The following is a 15,062-nucleotide window of genomic DNA, read 5'->3' as shown; positions in this document are numbered from 1 at the left end:
ATCTTCCCACACATTTTTAAACTGCTGTATCATTCACAAAATTGAGTATCTTTCTAGATTCAGGAAAAACTGGAGGTGTAGACAAACTGACATGGATCCTTGGTCTGTGTGGTCATTTCAGTGCAATATCTGTTTATTACATAGACTTTTTTTGTACACTCCCTTGAAACTATTTGTCTGCTTGCAGCCAGCTAAGGCCTTCCATGATGCAACACTTACTGAGGAGATTAGTGTTTGATGTTCCTCTACTAAATGAGCATGCAAAGATGCCTCTTAAGGTAAGTGAAGTTGTATAGTAAAAGTGTATTTGAATTGTGATAAAGATATATTTGAGTCATCTTTTACAGTGTCATGTTTTCAATATAAGACCTGGCTTCCCTCCTACATAGGTGCCTACTAGTATGATATCCCTCTAACAAAAAATAAGACAATACATTATTATATATTCCAACCAGTAATTCATATTTCTGTTTTACTTTACTTCCATCCAAATTAAAACATAAAGTCCATGCCTAATCTCTCTGGCTCGCTGTTAAAAATCCTGCCATTTCTTCAATCCCTTGTAGAAGGAAGCAAGATGAAAAAATGGACAGATGATAGCTGATTTCATAGCATAACTAGAATAATATTATAGGAACCTTGGCTGGGCTGAGGCTTCATGTGTCAGTCTTTCTTCTCTAAAGAAATTGACCTGTTTTCTATGTGTTTCTCTGAAAAGTTAGTGGAAACCCCTTTTATTTCTACCTTACAGCTTGTCTTCAAGTGTAAGTATTTCACCATCTGTTCTTGGTATTGTTTGCAGATCTTCTCCACAAAGGGATCTTTCTTTCCTTACTTAGGCAACAACCTCATTAGGGAATCATTGGAATTTAGCCTTAGAGTTCCAGGAGTGGAGTGATTCATGGTCATCTCACTGCTTTTTCAGTGAACAATGAAAAATCTTTTCTGCTGCTTTCTTGTACAGGTTTTTTTTATACTTACTCTGCAGTGCTTTTCTGATGCTTTCCTGTACAGTTTTGAACAAGGCATATGTGCTATTCTCCTTCTCTGATTTGGCCTTTTCTTTCTCATTTCTTAAGAAGCAGGCCATGCTTATTTGCATCCTTCTACTGTTGCACTACTTTGCTGACTAGACCACACCTCAGAATTCTGCAGATTCCTCCTAGCTGGACTCTTTGACCTCATCAGAGGAAGGGATGCCATTCTGTCCCAAGGTCAGGACCTCATTACAGGCATGAGTCAATACTTAGAATCTCTCTCAAAGCTTTTAGAAATGTAAGACTGTGTCCCATCAGGGGCAAACCACTTAGATGGGGAGCGTGGTTTAGTTCTTAGTTGGGATTAGATTGTTTAGTGCCTGGAGGAACATCTTATAAATATTGTTGTACTAGAGCTGTATGTCTCTACCTAGGCCCTGCCCACCTGAAAGTTGGAGCCATTCTCAATGGTTCTCTGTCTTGACCTACTGGAACAAATAGTATTATGTTTCAATCACATCTATGCTTTCTTGCTAGAATTTATGGCTGAGGATTGTTTCGCTCTGTGAAAGCATTTTGTTTCCTTGGGCAACAGGGGTTTGATTTTATTACTACCCTGCCTCAGCCATACTGTTGAATGGGAAGAGAGTAGGCCTCTGTGAAGTGGCAAGTATTTGATTTGGATTCTGCCAATTCAGAGGGACAGTGATTCAATTCAGAGATTCGAATCACTGTCCCGATTTTGATTTGGAGATTTGGCCACTGAATCAGCCGATTCAGTGATTCAGCCATAGAGTATAATGGGGAATCACTAAAATACCTATAACTTTGACTTTTTTTTGAAGATTTGGATGAAAACAGTAGAGATGGTAGCCCCTCCTGAGGGCATGAAGCCTGCCAGGTTTCAAGGAGATAGGTGCAGGGGCTTCTGTGAAAGTGCACTTCAAACTGTTGACAGCAAAACTCATGTCATGTGTGTGTTAACTGGGTTTCTGGTTGTAACTGTGTTGGTCTATGGAACAGGCTGTCAAGGTTCTTTGAGTTAGATATGATATCTTTTATTAGACCAACTGAATAGTTGTAGAAATATATCTTGGCAAGCTTTCAGGTTTAAAAACTGTTTGTCAGGCTGAGGAAGCATCTGCAGTTGGTGTGTGCTCTTCCTGGATGGAATGGGTAGTAAAGAAGCCAGAGGCTGGTATGCAGGCAAGAAAGCCAGTCAGTGAAAATGTAAATTGAGGCATTAGGTGGTGAGAGAGAGTCTCAGGGGAGGGAAGGGGTGAAGGGGGATTTAGCAGGTAAAATAGAGAGGTACCTGGGGAGTCAGATGTCAGACAGTTTATAGTGTATCATAAATCCAATATCTATATTGAGTCCATGAATTTTTGTATCAAGGAGGTTGATGAAGTGAAGTTTGTAGGTTTGTTTGTGAAAAGTGTTTTTAAAATTCAAACAAGCACCGAACTTCACTGACCTCATCACCAGAAGCAAACTTCCTACAACCCAAGATGCACTGAATGGATCCAGACCGTGCCATGATAAAAAATGCAAAATCTGCCAACATATTTCTAGTACCCCCACAATTACTACACCCCACAACAGAACCATCACCACTCCTGGATCTCACAGCTGCACCTCCAGAAACATTATATATCTCATCCAGTGCACCAAGTGCCCTGATGGAAAATGCGTAGGAGAGACCAAACAACAAATGCACACTGGAATGAATGCACACTGGACATCTATTAAAGATAAGAACCACTCACAAGAAAACCACACTCTCTCCAATCTCTCAGTCCTGATCCTCAAAGGGAATTTACAAAACACTTTTCAAAGACAAGCCTATGAACTTCACTTCATCAAGCTCTTTGATACAAAAACTCATGGACTCAATATAGACATTGGATATATGACATACTGTAACCTGCCTGACATCTGACTCTCTAGGTACCTCTTCACTTTTACCTGCTACATCCTCCTTCCCCCCTCTCTCCCAGCATGTCTCTCACCCTCGGATGCCTAAATTTACATTTTCACTGACTGACTTTCTTGCCTGCATACCAAGCCTCTGGCTTCTTTACTATTCATTCCATCCAGGAAGAGCACACACACCAACTGCAGATGCTTCCTCAGCCTGGTGAGGGGTTTTAAAATCAGAAAGCTTGCCAAGATATATTTCTCCAACTAATATAAAAAATATTAGATTGACCCAAAGAACCTTGTTTGCTTTGTGTGGGTTAAGGCAGAGTGGGATGAATGTAACAGGGATGGTAGCCTGTAACAGGGGGCCTTCCTGGTGCCAGTTACATCTTGGTTCACCCACCTGTTTCTGGGCCAACCACCCACCCATTTTTTTCCTGCCACGCCTTGATCTAAACTGATTCAGATTATTCTCAGGTGGGAGGCTGCGCATTTATGCCCCTGACATCTAGAGGTGACATCTGTTCTGCAGCTCTGTACCTTCCATACACTGATGCCTGTGGCTTGCACATTGCATCCCTCACCCCCTCCAGCTGTGGTCCCCTCTCTGGGAACTTTGGCTCCCCCTTAGACCCTGGCCTCACCTTCAGGCCACTCAGAATCCTGAGCCTCTTGCTCTGTGCATTCCTTGCAATAGGCCCCTGGCCCCTTGACCCACCCCCCTTTGGGTTCTGGCCTCAGCACGGACCAGTTAAGGGTACCTCAGGTCAGATCTGATCCATCTGCCTGTTCTCATCCTCACAACTCCTCTGTAACCAGTAAGCCTCAGGCCTCTCAAAGATCTTAAGGTCTGGGCTTTTCCCAGCCTGGATTGTGTATGCATGTGTGTGGTGGCTGGAGGTTACCAGGTGCCTCCTACCCACTTTTCACCAGGGAGGTTCATGGTCCTGGCATTTTCTGGGGCTGCTGCACCACTGGCAGTCCCACCAGGCCTCCAGACCCTGGCAGGGTGCAGTTTTAGGTTATGCCTGGGACCTGGGGCCTCTTCCTTCCCCACGGCCCCAGCTCTTATGTCCAAGAACATCCTGGCATGGGAGCTCAGCAGGGAGATGTTCTTCCCCTTCTTGCTGGTAAAAAACTAAACTGCTGCCTCCAGCTCTGAGAGTGAGCATTAAATGGTAGTGAAAGCAACTAAAGAAAGGAAATAGGTGCACAGTGAGCAGGGTGGCACTTTGTCTGCATGTGGAGCTTGGGGAACCCCAGCAGTGAGTGGCTCACCTTCAGGAACACCAGGTGATCCACCAAACGAGAATCCAAGGAAGTGCAGTTGGCTGTCAAAACATCACCAGCAATGCTGAACACCCTCTCTCTTAGAACACTGGTTGGTGGACAGGACAGGTGTTCCTGGGCAACCATGGGCAGATCCTACCACATCTACCTGTGGGTTGCCCAGTAGGCCAAGGGGTCGCATAGCAGTGGCTCCACATCCTTGGTGAGATAGGTAGCCACTGAGGCCTCTGAGCTTCCTACCAGATGGTGGGGTCTGGTGCCCTTGGCCCGCATTGGCTGTGGTGGAGGACATTGGCTGGTGCTTGGACTGCTAGTATGGGACAGTGTATCCCCTCTTCCACACCCTCCCACCTCTGCCCTTCTGCCTCCCTGACTGTTCACCAGTACCTCTGTCCAGTGATAGAGGGTTTTGCTGCTGCAGATGCTCCCCTTCACCCTTGGTTTGCACATGCCTGCTGGCATGTGGACTGTACTGGACCGCAATGAATTCAGCCATTTTTTGATGCCCTCCTTCAGCATCTTCACCAGCGCCTGCACCTCTGGTGAAAGCAGCTTGCCTCAGTCAGGAACGTTGATCCCCTGGAAGGTTCTCCATTTGATTCTCAAGATCCTTCACTATGGGGATCACTTGGTTAGGTAGGGCATTGCCAGCACTGAGGCTCTCAGTGGCCTCGAGGAATGGCTTGAAGACCATCAAGATCTGGGAGATGGTATCTCACTCTGTTTTATTAAGGGGGCCACTGATTCCAATCTCCCCAAGCAAGGTCATCTCATGGATGGTCTTCTGTTGCTCCACAAGACTTTCCTGCATAAGGTATGTGGAGTTCCACTGAGTCTCCCCATCCTGCATGATTTTGTGATGCGGGATGCTCAGCTCTGCCTGTTTCTCCCGCCGCATCTTGCCCTGTTTGTTGCTTCAGTGGAAGTAGCCCACCACCTTCCTGCATTTTGAAATGAGCTGGCTGGTCATGGCATCCCTGACTATGAGGTGGAACTTGTGTGCCACAGAGCGAATGCTAACAAAGTTGGCATCATGCACTGCCTTGACCATATTCGCCCCTTTGTCAGTGACCACGTACCTGTGGGTGAGCTCAGCTTGCCCAACGAGCCACCCCTGCACCATGCAGTTCATGGCTACTATGATCTCCCTTGCTGTGTGGGACTTATCTATCACCTCTGCTTGAAGGCGAGCCCACCGACGCCCTGACAGTGCCTGTGAGGGAGAGGTAGGCATGATCTCCACCTCAGCTGCTCCAGATGTTTGAGATCAAGTATAAAGCTACCTGTGGCCCTGCCTTCTGCAGCTCCTCCCTCAAGTACTCCCTGCATGCCTCATACAGGGAGGGTACCACTGTCCTGCTAAAGGTGGTGCATGCAGGCCCTTGGTAGGGTGGGGCCATGAGCACCATGAGCTGCCTGAACCCTGGACACTCAACAAAGGAGAAGGGCTGGCCATCCAGAGCAAGCATTTCCCCAGTGCTGTAGGTGACCTCGCTTGCCTTGGGAACGTGCCCCCCTTTGTCTCCACCTTTCCCCCACTGGTCCAGGGTGGCCTGCCTCTACTTCTTGGGGACGGGGGCTTTGGAGCAAGAGGGGGACTTCTTTTTGGGCACACTCCAACTGGTGCCAGGCTGAGGAGGAACAAGGGCAAGGGTGTGCTGCCTCCTGAGATGCAGCAGCATCGCTGTGGTGGTGAAATGTTTCTCATCCTTGCCCTGACTGATCCGCTTTTGGCAGTACTGGCAGGTAGCATACCTGGGATCATCTGCCACATGACACTACCCACCTGCTTCTGGGTTGAGGGTGGGGATCCTGCCTTATCCCCTTCCTCACCAGGCAGAGGTACAACAACAGGAGGAGCTGAGCCACCTGCCCTCACAACCTGCTTTGAAGTGCCTTCCAGAGAAGGAGACCTGCCTGTAAAGAAAGTCTGAGGGGTGTGGAGCACAAACTCAGATTCCCCCTCCTTCCCCAGTATTTCCTTGGCTATGGCACTCAGGCCCCTTGCTTCTAGATCCAGCTCCTCCTCTGGCACTGGAAGGCTTATGCTAGGAACTGACATTGGAGTGGAGAATGTCATGCGGCTGCTGGTTGTGATTACTAGTGGTGCTGCAGGTGCAGACACAGCTCCCACCTCCTTGCTCCCAGTAGCAGTAGCACACTCCTTGCTGCCAGGAAAGAGGGTGCGTCTATGTTACGGGTGGGGGGTGGGGGGGCAGAACTTGCAGCAGCGCTCCCTCTGCCCTCTCTCCCTTCCCTGCCATAAGACCTGGCACCTGCCTTCCAGGATGCTTCATGTTGTTTGGTGCACTGCAAAATGATTGTGTGTCTGTGTGTAATATATGCTGTGCTTTCCTGCATAGTGCTGACGCACTGCCAGGGAAAACACAGACTTTTTTTTGTGGGAGGGAAAGAAAAAACACTAACAAGAACAAATAAGAGATTTTGGGGCAAGAATAGGCTGAAAGGAATGGATAACAAGAGGGATTGTAGGCAAGGGTAAATAGGAAAGGACTGGATAAAACTTGGTGGCCAGAGACTATCTGCTACCAAGCCAGAGCCCTTCAGATGCTGCTGCTGCAACAGAGAGACAGACATACAGCTCACAAAAGGCACACAGATGAGTTCACACACAGCCTCCTATGTTGTGTCTATGCACCTCCCTCAGAGCACTGTGATTGGAAGGGAACTCAGAGAAAGATCACAGTCACTGGCCAGCTACAGATGTCAATATCAGAGCAGTCACCCGCCCTCCCCCTCCCTCTTCTCAGTTTCTGTTTCCTGCATGTCTGCTTTCCAAATCTCTGAATCTTTTCCAAATTGATTAGGAGGCTTTGATTCAATTTGGAGTTTTTATGGGTCTCTCAATTCGATTCAGATTTGTAGATTTGGCTGCCGAATCAGGCCAAATCTCCTCTGAATCGAATTGGCTACTGAAGCTTTGCACAACCCTAGAAGAGAGTCCCTGCTAGGTAGGGAAGTGGGCTTTAGGAAGAAGGATTATTTTTGGGGAATAGTTGAGGCAAAGCCAGCACTCTGAACAGGAAGACGATACTCTTGGATCCTTAAATATGGAGGTTTATTCATTGCAGCTTTGGTATTGCTCTTATTGACAATAGATTGGATTGCTGTGGTACAGTTGGGAAAGTTTGCATACTTCCACTCAAGTCTTTGATTTCAAAATAGAATACTCACTCTCCTCTAGGAGTGGGGTTGGGAAACAGGTTGCCACTGACTCTCACTTCTGAAATATTCTCAGAAGAGTCAAATGGGCATTGGTTATGTTATTACATATAGCTCCATTCTTTTTGTAATAGCCATTGGTTTTTGGATATGCTGATTTAGATTTCTGCTCTAAGAGCTGTCAGACTATACCTGTGTAGTCTGACAGCTAAACAGGATTAATCTATGACAGAAAAAAAAGTTTCCACAGAAATATCTTCTTTCTTGGAAATTGTCTTTTTTGTGTTAGTGTAAGAAACTTTAAAAGTTAATGCACTTAATCCGGAACAATGAATCAGAAACTGCTGCATGTATGGACAGTCCTTACTTCCAGATGTGAAAGGGATTCAACACCTAATTTTTAGGGACTCTATCCTTTGCCAAAAATTGGTCTCACCAACACATACTGAAATTTGTTTTGAGAAAAGAGTTTTGAAATAGCACTCTTGCAAGTTCAAGTTTCTGCAAGTACCGTGATTTTATGCGTGTAACAGAGATTTAAATTCTTTTACTATTAAGTATCTGTTTCTTCTAAGAAGCCCAGATTTAAGCCAAGAGTTCTTCAACAGGAGAATGGTATAATTCTGAAAATACTTGAATCCATGTCAACCGTGCATTTGGAACTTCAAATATGTACACTTTTCTCTTTGATTGTTATCAAGTCTTCCCTTCCTTACCAACAGGATGTTTTTGAAGATTCTAAAATAATATGTCTATTCATACTATGAATATTTGCAGTTTTCTAGGTAGGTTTGTTCTGACAATTGGTAAAAAAAAGACTCCTATACCTCTTACACTGGCTGTAATTTTAAATATTTCATTTACGCGGAGTCATCTAATCTTCATTAGCCTATGCTTTTTCTCTGACATACCATTACAGCAAACTAGAAATAAGAATTTAGTTATGTATTTAAGAAACTTGTCATTCCATCCCTGAGGAAGAACTCCCTACCTCACCTTCTTTGAATTAGAACAGGATTGGTTTTCGAACCACTTTGTAGGCATAATGTCAGTCAACTATCAGGGCTGCAAAGAAATTTCCCCTCCACTGCTAATTGTTTATTTTATTTTGGCTGTGGGTAGGTTAATGCTAAAATGTATGATGTTGCAACTTAGAAGGTACTCCATGCAGACACTTGTTCAATGACTTATTTTCTTTATAACTTGTCATTATAAGCAACTTAGGAGAATTCATGCCTTAAAGAAGAGAAGGAAGAGGCTTAGGGCTCCTAATGCACGGAGTCCATCTGCCCTAATCATCATGTCGTAGGATGATTCTAGCCTTATACCATGTGGACTGGGGGAAGAGTAATAAATTGACAGTAGCCCTCCATTAGAGCAAACAACTGTAGGGTAAAGGATAACTGCACTGGATGAGCTATTGTCAAATAGTTCCAAGAGCTGTTAATATGTTTGCAGCATAATTAAAACCACTTTCCAGTCTAGTCTCATCCTCCCTCAACTCCAGTGGTGTCTGGGTCACTCATTGACAGTGTCCAGAATAAAACCTAGAATGTTGACTCTGGGTGAGATCTTTATTTTAGTTAATTCCAGTTAAGAAGCAGGGATTTACTTAAGCAACACCAGATGTTAAAATAGGTGTTACTTATGATTAAGAAATTACATCTCTGAAAACTGCAACTCCCCACTCACGCCCCCCCCCAAAAAAACAACCCCAACAAAAAGTATACAAAAACCCCCAAATTAACTTTAAGAATTGGGATACTGTATAATCTTTAGATATCACTTATATTTTATTAATAATACTTTTCCTTCTGGGGTTCTAAAGACATATGGTATTTTATGGTGCCAGTAGATGTGTGAGGAGGTTGCTTCATGTGCTGAAATGACAGCGTGCTGGAGCAGACTTGAGTCTGTTGGAGTGTTCCAGTTAGCACGCTCCAGCCACACTCCTCATCTTATGTATCAGCCTCCCCATGCTTCAAAATGGTGGCAGGGATGCTTTAACTAAATGAGCTTTTTACCATGAATAAAAGGTAAGACATGTAAGACACAGCGCTCAGTTCTGCAGCTGTTCCTTGTGCATGGAGTTCTCACTGGCATCAATGGGTGCTTCATGCATTGAGTGGGTGCAGGAGTGGGCCCCATGTTCTCAGGTGAGCTGGCTTGGGGCTCCTTTGTTTTTTTTAGTAACTCTATTAGGTATTACAGTGCAGACAGCATTACATAACTTACTGTAAAACTGAACAGTTGCATATTTTGGGGAAGGATCCAGTTTTAAGTGGATCCACAGCACCTACTTAAAGAGCATGAAGTTATCTTGACTCTTAATTTTTAGGTAAGGGGTAATTTTTTATAATTAAACTTTAAATGTGTTCTAATCTTAGCATACTGTAAAAGTGACATCAAAATCCTAAACAGCCTTGCACAGACAGTCTCATGCTTTCAGTGTCAGGTTGTTGGTCATAGCAACTGCATTTGATACAGTTATAAAATTAATATATAACATTAATGAGATAGACCTGAATGAGCAAAATGACATGCATGAACAAAAAGCTAAAAAAGTCAAACCTGACAACTTTGCAGAAATATTTTTATGACCAACAGTTTTAATCGCTTGTAAACTTTTAATGAATTATCATTATGGTGCCCCACCACTATTCTGAAGAACAGGTGGGTTGATACTCTGAGGGAAGAGCCATTTCGGGGGGGGGGAGGGGTGAATCAGGGTGACTGTCCTGGGTCCTGCACTTTGCGGGGCCCCACGGAGCTGGGCAGAGTGGTTGTGGCAACTCTGCCCTGCCGGCTTCAGGTCTGGCCACTTGCTATCCCTGCCCTGCCGCTGGTGCTGCCACCCGTGGCAGTGGTGGCTTCTTCACATCCAGGGCACGTGGAATTGGGGCAGGGGTTGGGGTGGGGCTCTGCATGAGCTGATTTGCCCCAGGCCCTGCACCCCTGCTTGGGTCGGCTCTGTCTGCAGGCACTTTAATTAGAGCAGTTCTCAGAGGCATGCTAATTAAAGCGCCCCACCCCCAGATCACATGTAAAAATGCCCATGGGGACTAGTGTGTTCAGAAATGCCCCTGAAAATGTATTGTTCTGGTGAGTAATTTCGGAGGGGATTGCACAGTGGTTGAATCCTAGGGTGAATGAAATAGAACACATTATATTATTTTTTATACTTTCAATCTATTTTCTGTTTTAGTTGCTGACAAATCATTATGAAAGATGCTGGAAATATTATTGTTTGCCAGGTGGATGGGGCAACTTTGGTGCAGCCTCTGAAGAAGAACTTCATTTATCCAGAAAATTGTTTTGGGGAATTTTTGATGCTCTGTCTCAAAAGGTAATTTTTATATCTATTTTTTCATGTTAACAAAGGAATAATGAGCATTTATATTAAACCTACTTAGTTGAAATGTGGTAGAATGACTGTATTAATTATACCAAAATTAATATTTAGTTATTATAAATTATTCTAAATGAATTAAGAAAAATACATAGTGAGAATTAATATGAAATTTTAACAAAGCACTGCATAGATAGGGAGAACTAATATAGTGTGTACTTTATTATGATATACTAGTGAATTGCCTGCCAAGAACGACTGGGGTGGCAGGGAGCCAGGCAGGGATGGAGCACTGCCACCCACTACCCCATGCTGCTGTTGCCTTCCAGGAGCAGAGGGGTGGGGGGGAAGCTAGCTCCTCTGTCCCCCTCTGCCAGCACCCCATACCACTGCTGCCTCCAGCACTGCTGGTCTCCCCACCTCTCCCCCTCCCCCCGGCCCTGCTCCTCGGAGGTGGTGGAGCACCACCATAATGGGGACAGAGTGGGAGGTGGGGTCACTGAGGCCACTACTGCTGGCCTCGCCCCCCTGCTCTATCCCTTCCATCATGGCGGTGCTCTGCACTCTGTTTTTTTGACTAACCAATTAAAGTGCTCCAAGAGTGTTACCGACAGACTAAGCCCTGTATTATATAAGAATTATGTAGCTAATCGTAGATGTATACCTAAAAGATCCTTAAACAGTTTAGATATAACAGTTTGTCAAGGAATATGCTCCTTTCATGATAACTATTTATTATAATCCCTTTAAAAAGCAAACTGATACACATCTTATATTAAATGGCCTTGCTAATTAAATCTACTTTTTTAATCTATGTTTTTGCTACCCTGCAATCAGGCAGAATGACATTTGCAATACTGGGAATCCTCGACAGTCTTAAAAAATGCATTGGTTAACACCAAATCTCTTAACCCAGTGAAATTATTAGTTCAGTAAACATTAATCCTTCTCCCCTCACATCTCCTAGTGTCCTACACCTCCATATTTTCTCTGTCTGACATGTTGGAAAAAAGAGGGGTGCTTTTGAATGCACCCAGAAGGTCATCAAACTCAGGCTGTTGTAGCCCAATGAGAGGAGCATTTATAATTCTTGTTCTTATAAATAAGACTTTCGTTTCAAAGAACTGGTCAATGCGTATGAATTAGTAGGCTTCTGTATTTTATATTGTGTGGTATAAATGTTAAAATATCTATTATATAGTGGTTCCAATAAATAACATCTCTTTAGGACTTTTTAACATGTTACAGGTTTTCTTTAATACTATTTAACTATCCCAGAAGTCTCATCTGTGCCTTAACTGAGCAAGAGCTGGATAACTAGATCAATTTCTCCAATAATGAGCCTGATATCCATTCACCAGTGTTGTTTTATTCCATGTTTATTTCACAGAAGTATGAACAAGAGCTATTTAAACTGGCCTTGCCTTGCTTGAGTGCAGTTGCAGGGGCTCTACCACCAGACTACATGGAATCAAATTATGTCAGTATGATGGAAAAACAATCTTCAATGGATTCAGATGGGAATTTTAACCCGCAACCTGTTGATACATCAAAGTAAGGGAATTTTTTTATAATAGCTGCTTTTACCATTAATAGACATGAAAGTTTGTAAATGAATGTTGTATTAAATAACACTCTTTCATCCATCCCCACTTAATTAGAATCATAGAAAATTAGGGTTGGAAGAGACCTCCGGAGGTCATCGCGTCCAAACTCCTGCTCAAAGAAGGACCACTCTCAACTAGATCATTTCAGCCAGGGCTTTGTTGTAATGGGCCTTAAAAACCTCCAAGGATGGAGATTTTATCACTTCTTTAGGTAACCCGATCCAGTGCTTTACCACCCTTCAAGTCAGAGAATTTTTCTTCATATCCAACCTAAACTTCCCTTGCAGAGAATTAAGACAATTACTCCTCGTTCTGTTATGTGCCACCATTGAAAACAGTCTAGCTCCATCCTCTTTGGAACCACCCTTTGGGTACTTAAAGTTTACTATCAAACAGTCGTGACACATAGGGGGTGCATGTGTACCCCCTGAGAGTGCCGATGCACCCCTGACAGGCTGCACTCGCCGCTTAGGCGATGGGTGAGGGGGGGCAGTGGGAGCACTGGTGCCCCCCCTGCAAGCACCGGCCAGGGAGTGGAGCACTATTGTGTTCCTGGAAGCAGCTGCAGCCACTCCCAGAAGTGGCTGCAGTGATCAGCTGCAGCGATTGGCCACTTCATGGTTGGCTGTGGGGGGACCCCTCCTGGCCAGTGAGATCACCCACGGGGGAATCCCCTCCTGGTCGCTGACTTCCCACTGGAGGCGGACATACCCTCCCCCCCCAACTAAGGTGGCACCACTCACCCATGCTATCAAATCCCCCCTCAGCCTTCTCTTCTGAAGACTAAATAAGCCCAGTTCCCTCACTCTTTCCTCATAACTCCATACCCCTCACCATTTTTGTTGCCCTCCACTGGACTCTGTCCAATTTATTCACATCTTTTCTGTAGTAGGGGGCCCAGAAGTGGACATAGCCCTCCCAAGATGGCCTCAACAGTGCTGGATAGAGGGGAATAATTATTTCCCTTGATCTGCAGGCAAGGCTCCTACTAATGCAGCCCAGTATGCTGTTCACTTTCTTGGCAACAAGGGCATACTGTTGACCAGGGGTGGGCAAAATGTAGCCTACCAAGCCATTCTATCTGGCCCGCAGGGCCCCTAAAACATTTAGAAAATTAATAATTATCTGCCCCTGGCTGCCTGTCATGCAGCCTTTGATGGCTTACCAAAACTCAGTAAGCGGATCTCCACCCAAAATAATTGCCCACCCCTGCTGGTGACTCATATCCAGCTTCTTGTCCACTGTAACCACCAGGTCCTTCTCTGCAGAGCTGATGCCCAGCAGTAAGCCCCCAGGCTGTAGCAGTGCATGGGATTCTTCTTTCCTAAGTGCAGGACTTTGCACTTGTCTTTGTTGAACCTCATGAGATGCCTTTTGGCCCAATTCTCCAAATTGTCTAGGTCACTCTGAACCTAGCCCTACCCTTCAGCATATCTACAACTCCCCTCTGTCTCCCCCCCAGATTGGTGTCATCTGCTAACATATAGAGGATGTGCTCCCTCAATATAAAATGGGTATTTTGTCATTTCTAAAACATGAAAGACAGCACAAATCACTGTTCCTTGGACACCCTTGTACATTTTAAGACATTTTCAGTCTGGAGATGTAGTAACCTCTTTTTTCATTTTTTATTGTTTTATAAAGTACCTACCATACTTTTGAGAACTATAAAGTAAATGGCTACGATGATAACAGTCATGAATATGTAATAGAGGCGAGATGCTAAACCCCTGTGCCTAATATTGAAAATATAAAACTCAATGATGATCTTACCTTCATGCAGCGCCTTTTTTCTTGAAAGATTCTGAAGTATTCTACTCTTGTTTTAGCTGTTTTTGTAGAGTGGGGCAACATTGTAGAAGTGGGCAGAAGGAATTTTCTCCATTAACTTATATATACACCTTGAAAAGGCAGCCAGAATCCCACTGCTCGTGTCCTTTGTTTCCATTGCTCACATACATTATATACATCAAGTGTGCTTAAGGTGCAAACTCATGACTTATGTACTACAGAGTGATTTTTCCTTCATTGAGGTGAGTGTAGGAGATGTATGGTTAGAGATCTACCAAAATTGCGATTTTGCATTTTTCACAGAAAACATGAAATCAGGCGCTTCCTGCAAAAAAACAGTGGGTGCCATGATTTTAGTAGGCTTCTTGGAAAAAACCCAATATAACAACTTACCAGCAAATAGAGAAAAGGGCAGGAAGCCCTGCAGTCTTGGAGCATAGTGGAAAGGAGCTGCTTACAGCAGGTGGCAGGGAGAGTGCAAGCAACTGCACAAGGGTCTGCGGAGCCTCAGCCCAATTCATTTTCGATGGTGGGTGCACGTGTGGGGTGGATGGTGGGAAAGGGCTGTGGTTGCACTGCCCTCAGCTCCTTCCCTGCCATCCGCCCTGAGGTGCTCATGCATCTGCTGGTGGCAATGAGCAGAGCTGGGGCTCCACAGAGCCCAGTGCAGCCACTTGCAGCCTCCCAACTGCCTGCCACAGCCAGCTTGGGCGCCGGCCCCTTCCACCAGCCGCAGAGCCTGGGCTCCTTGCAGCAGAAAATACAGAGAGCGCAAGCAGCTGCACCTTGGTCTTTGGAGACCTTGCTCTGCTTACTGCCAGTGACGGTTTTACTTGCACCTTTGGATGGATGGAAAGGAAGAGGATGGGGCTGCACTGTCTCTGGCCTTTTACCCGCCATCTACCCTGAGATGCACTTGCAGAGTTTAATTGAAGGCTTGGATTA

At 44.9% G+C, this 15,062-nt stretch overlaps 1 protein-coding gene across 1 annotated transcript in view; it reads left to right on the top strand.

Moving 5' to 3' along the window:
• RYR2 (ryanodine receptor 2) overlaps nucleotides 1-15,062 on the top strand; it is a 784,157-nt gene that overhangs the window by 460,912 nt on the left and 308,183 nt on the right. The window contains exons 51-53 of the mRNA XM_019526720.1: nucleotides 188-278; nucleotides 10,576-10,716; nucleotides 12,110-12,273. Coding sequence (XP_019382265.1) covers nucleotides 188-278; nucleotides 10,576-10,716; nucleotides 12,110-12,273 — 396 coding nt within the window. The remainder of the gene's footprint in view (nucleotides 1-187; nucleotides 279-10,575; nucleotides 10,717-12,109; nucleotides 12,274-15,062) is intronic.

This window comes from Gavialis gangeticus, unplaced genomic scaffold (genome assembly GCF_001723915.1).
Source record: "Gavialis gangeticus isolate Ggan-Ray unplaced genomic scaffold, GavGan_comp1, whole genome shotgun sequence".
Classification (NCBI taxonomy): Eukaryota; Metazoa; Chordata; order Crocodylia; family Gavialidae; genus Gavialis; species Gavialis gangeticus.
The sequence above is the reverse complement of the archived record's forward strand: the minus strand, read 5'-3'. Positions and strand labels throughout refer to the sequence as shown.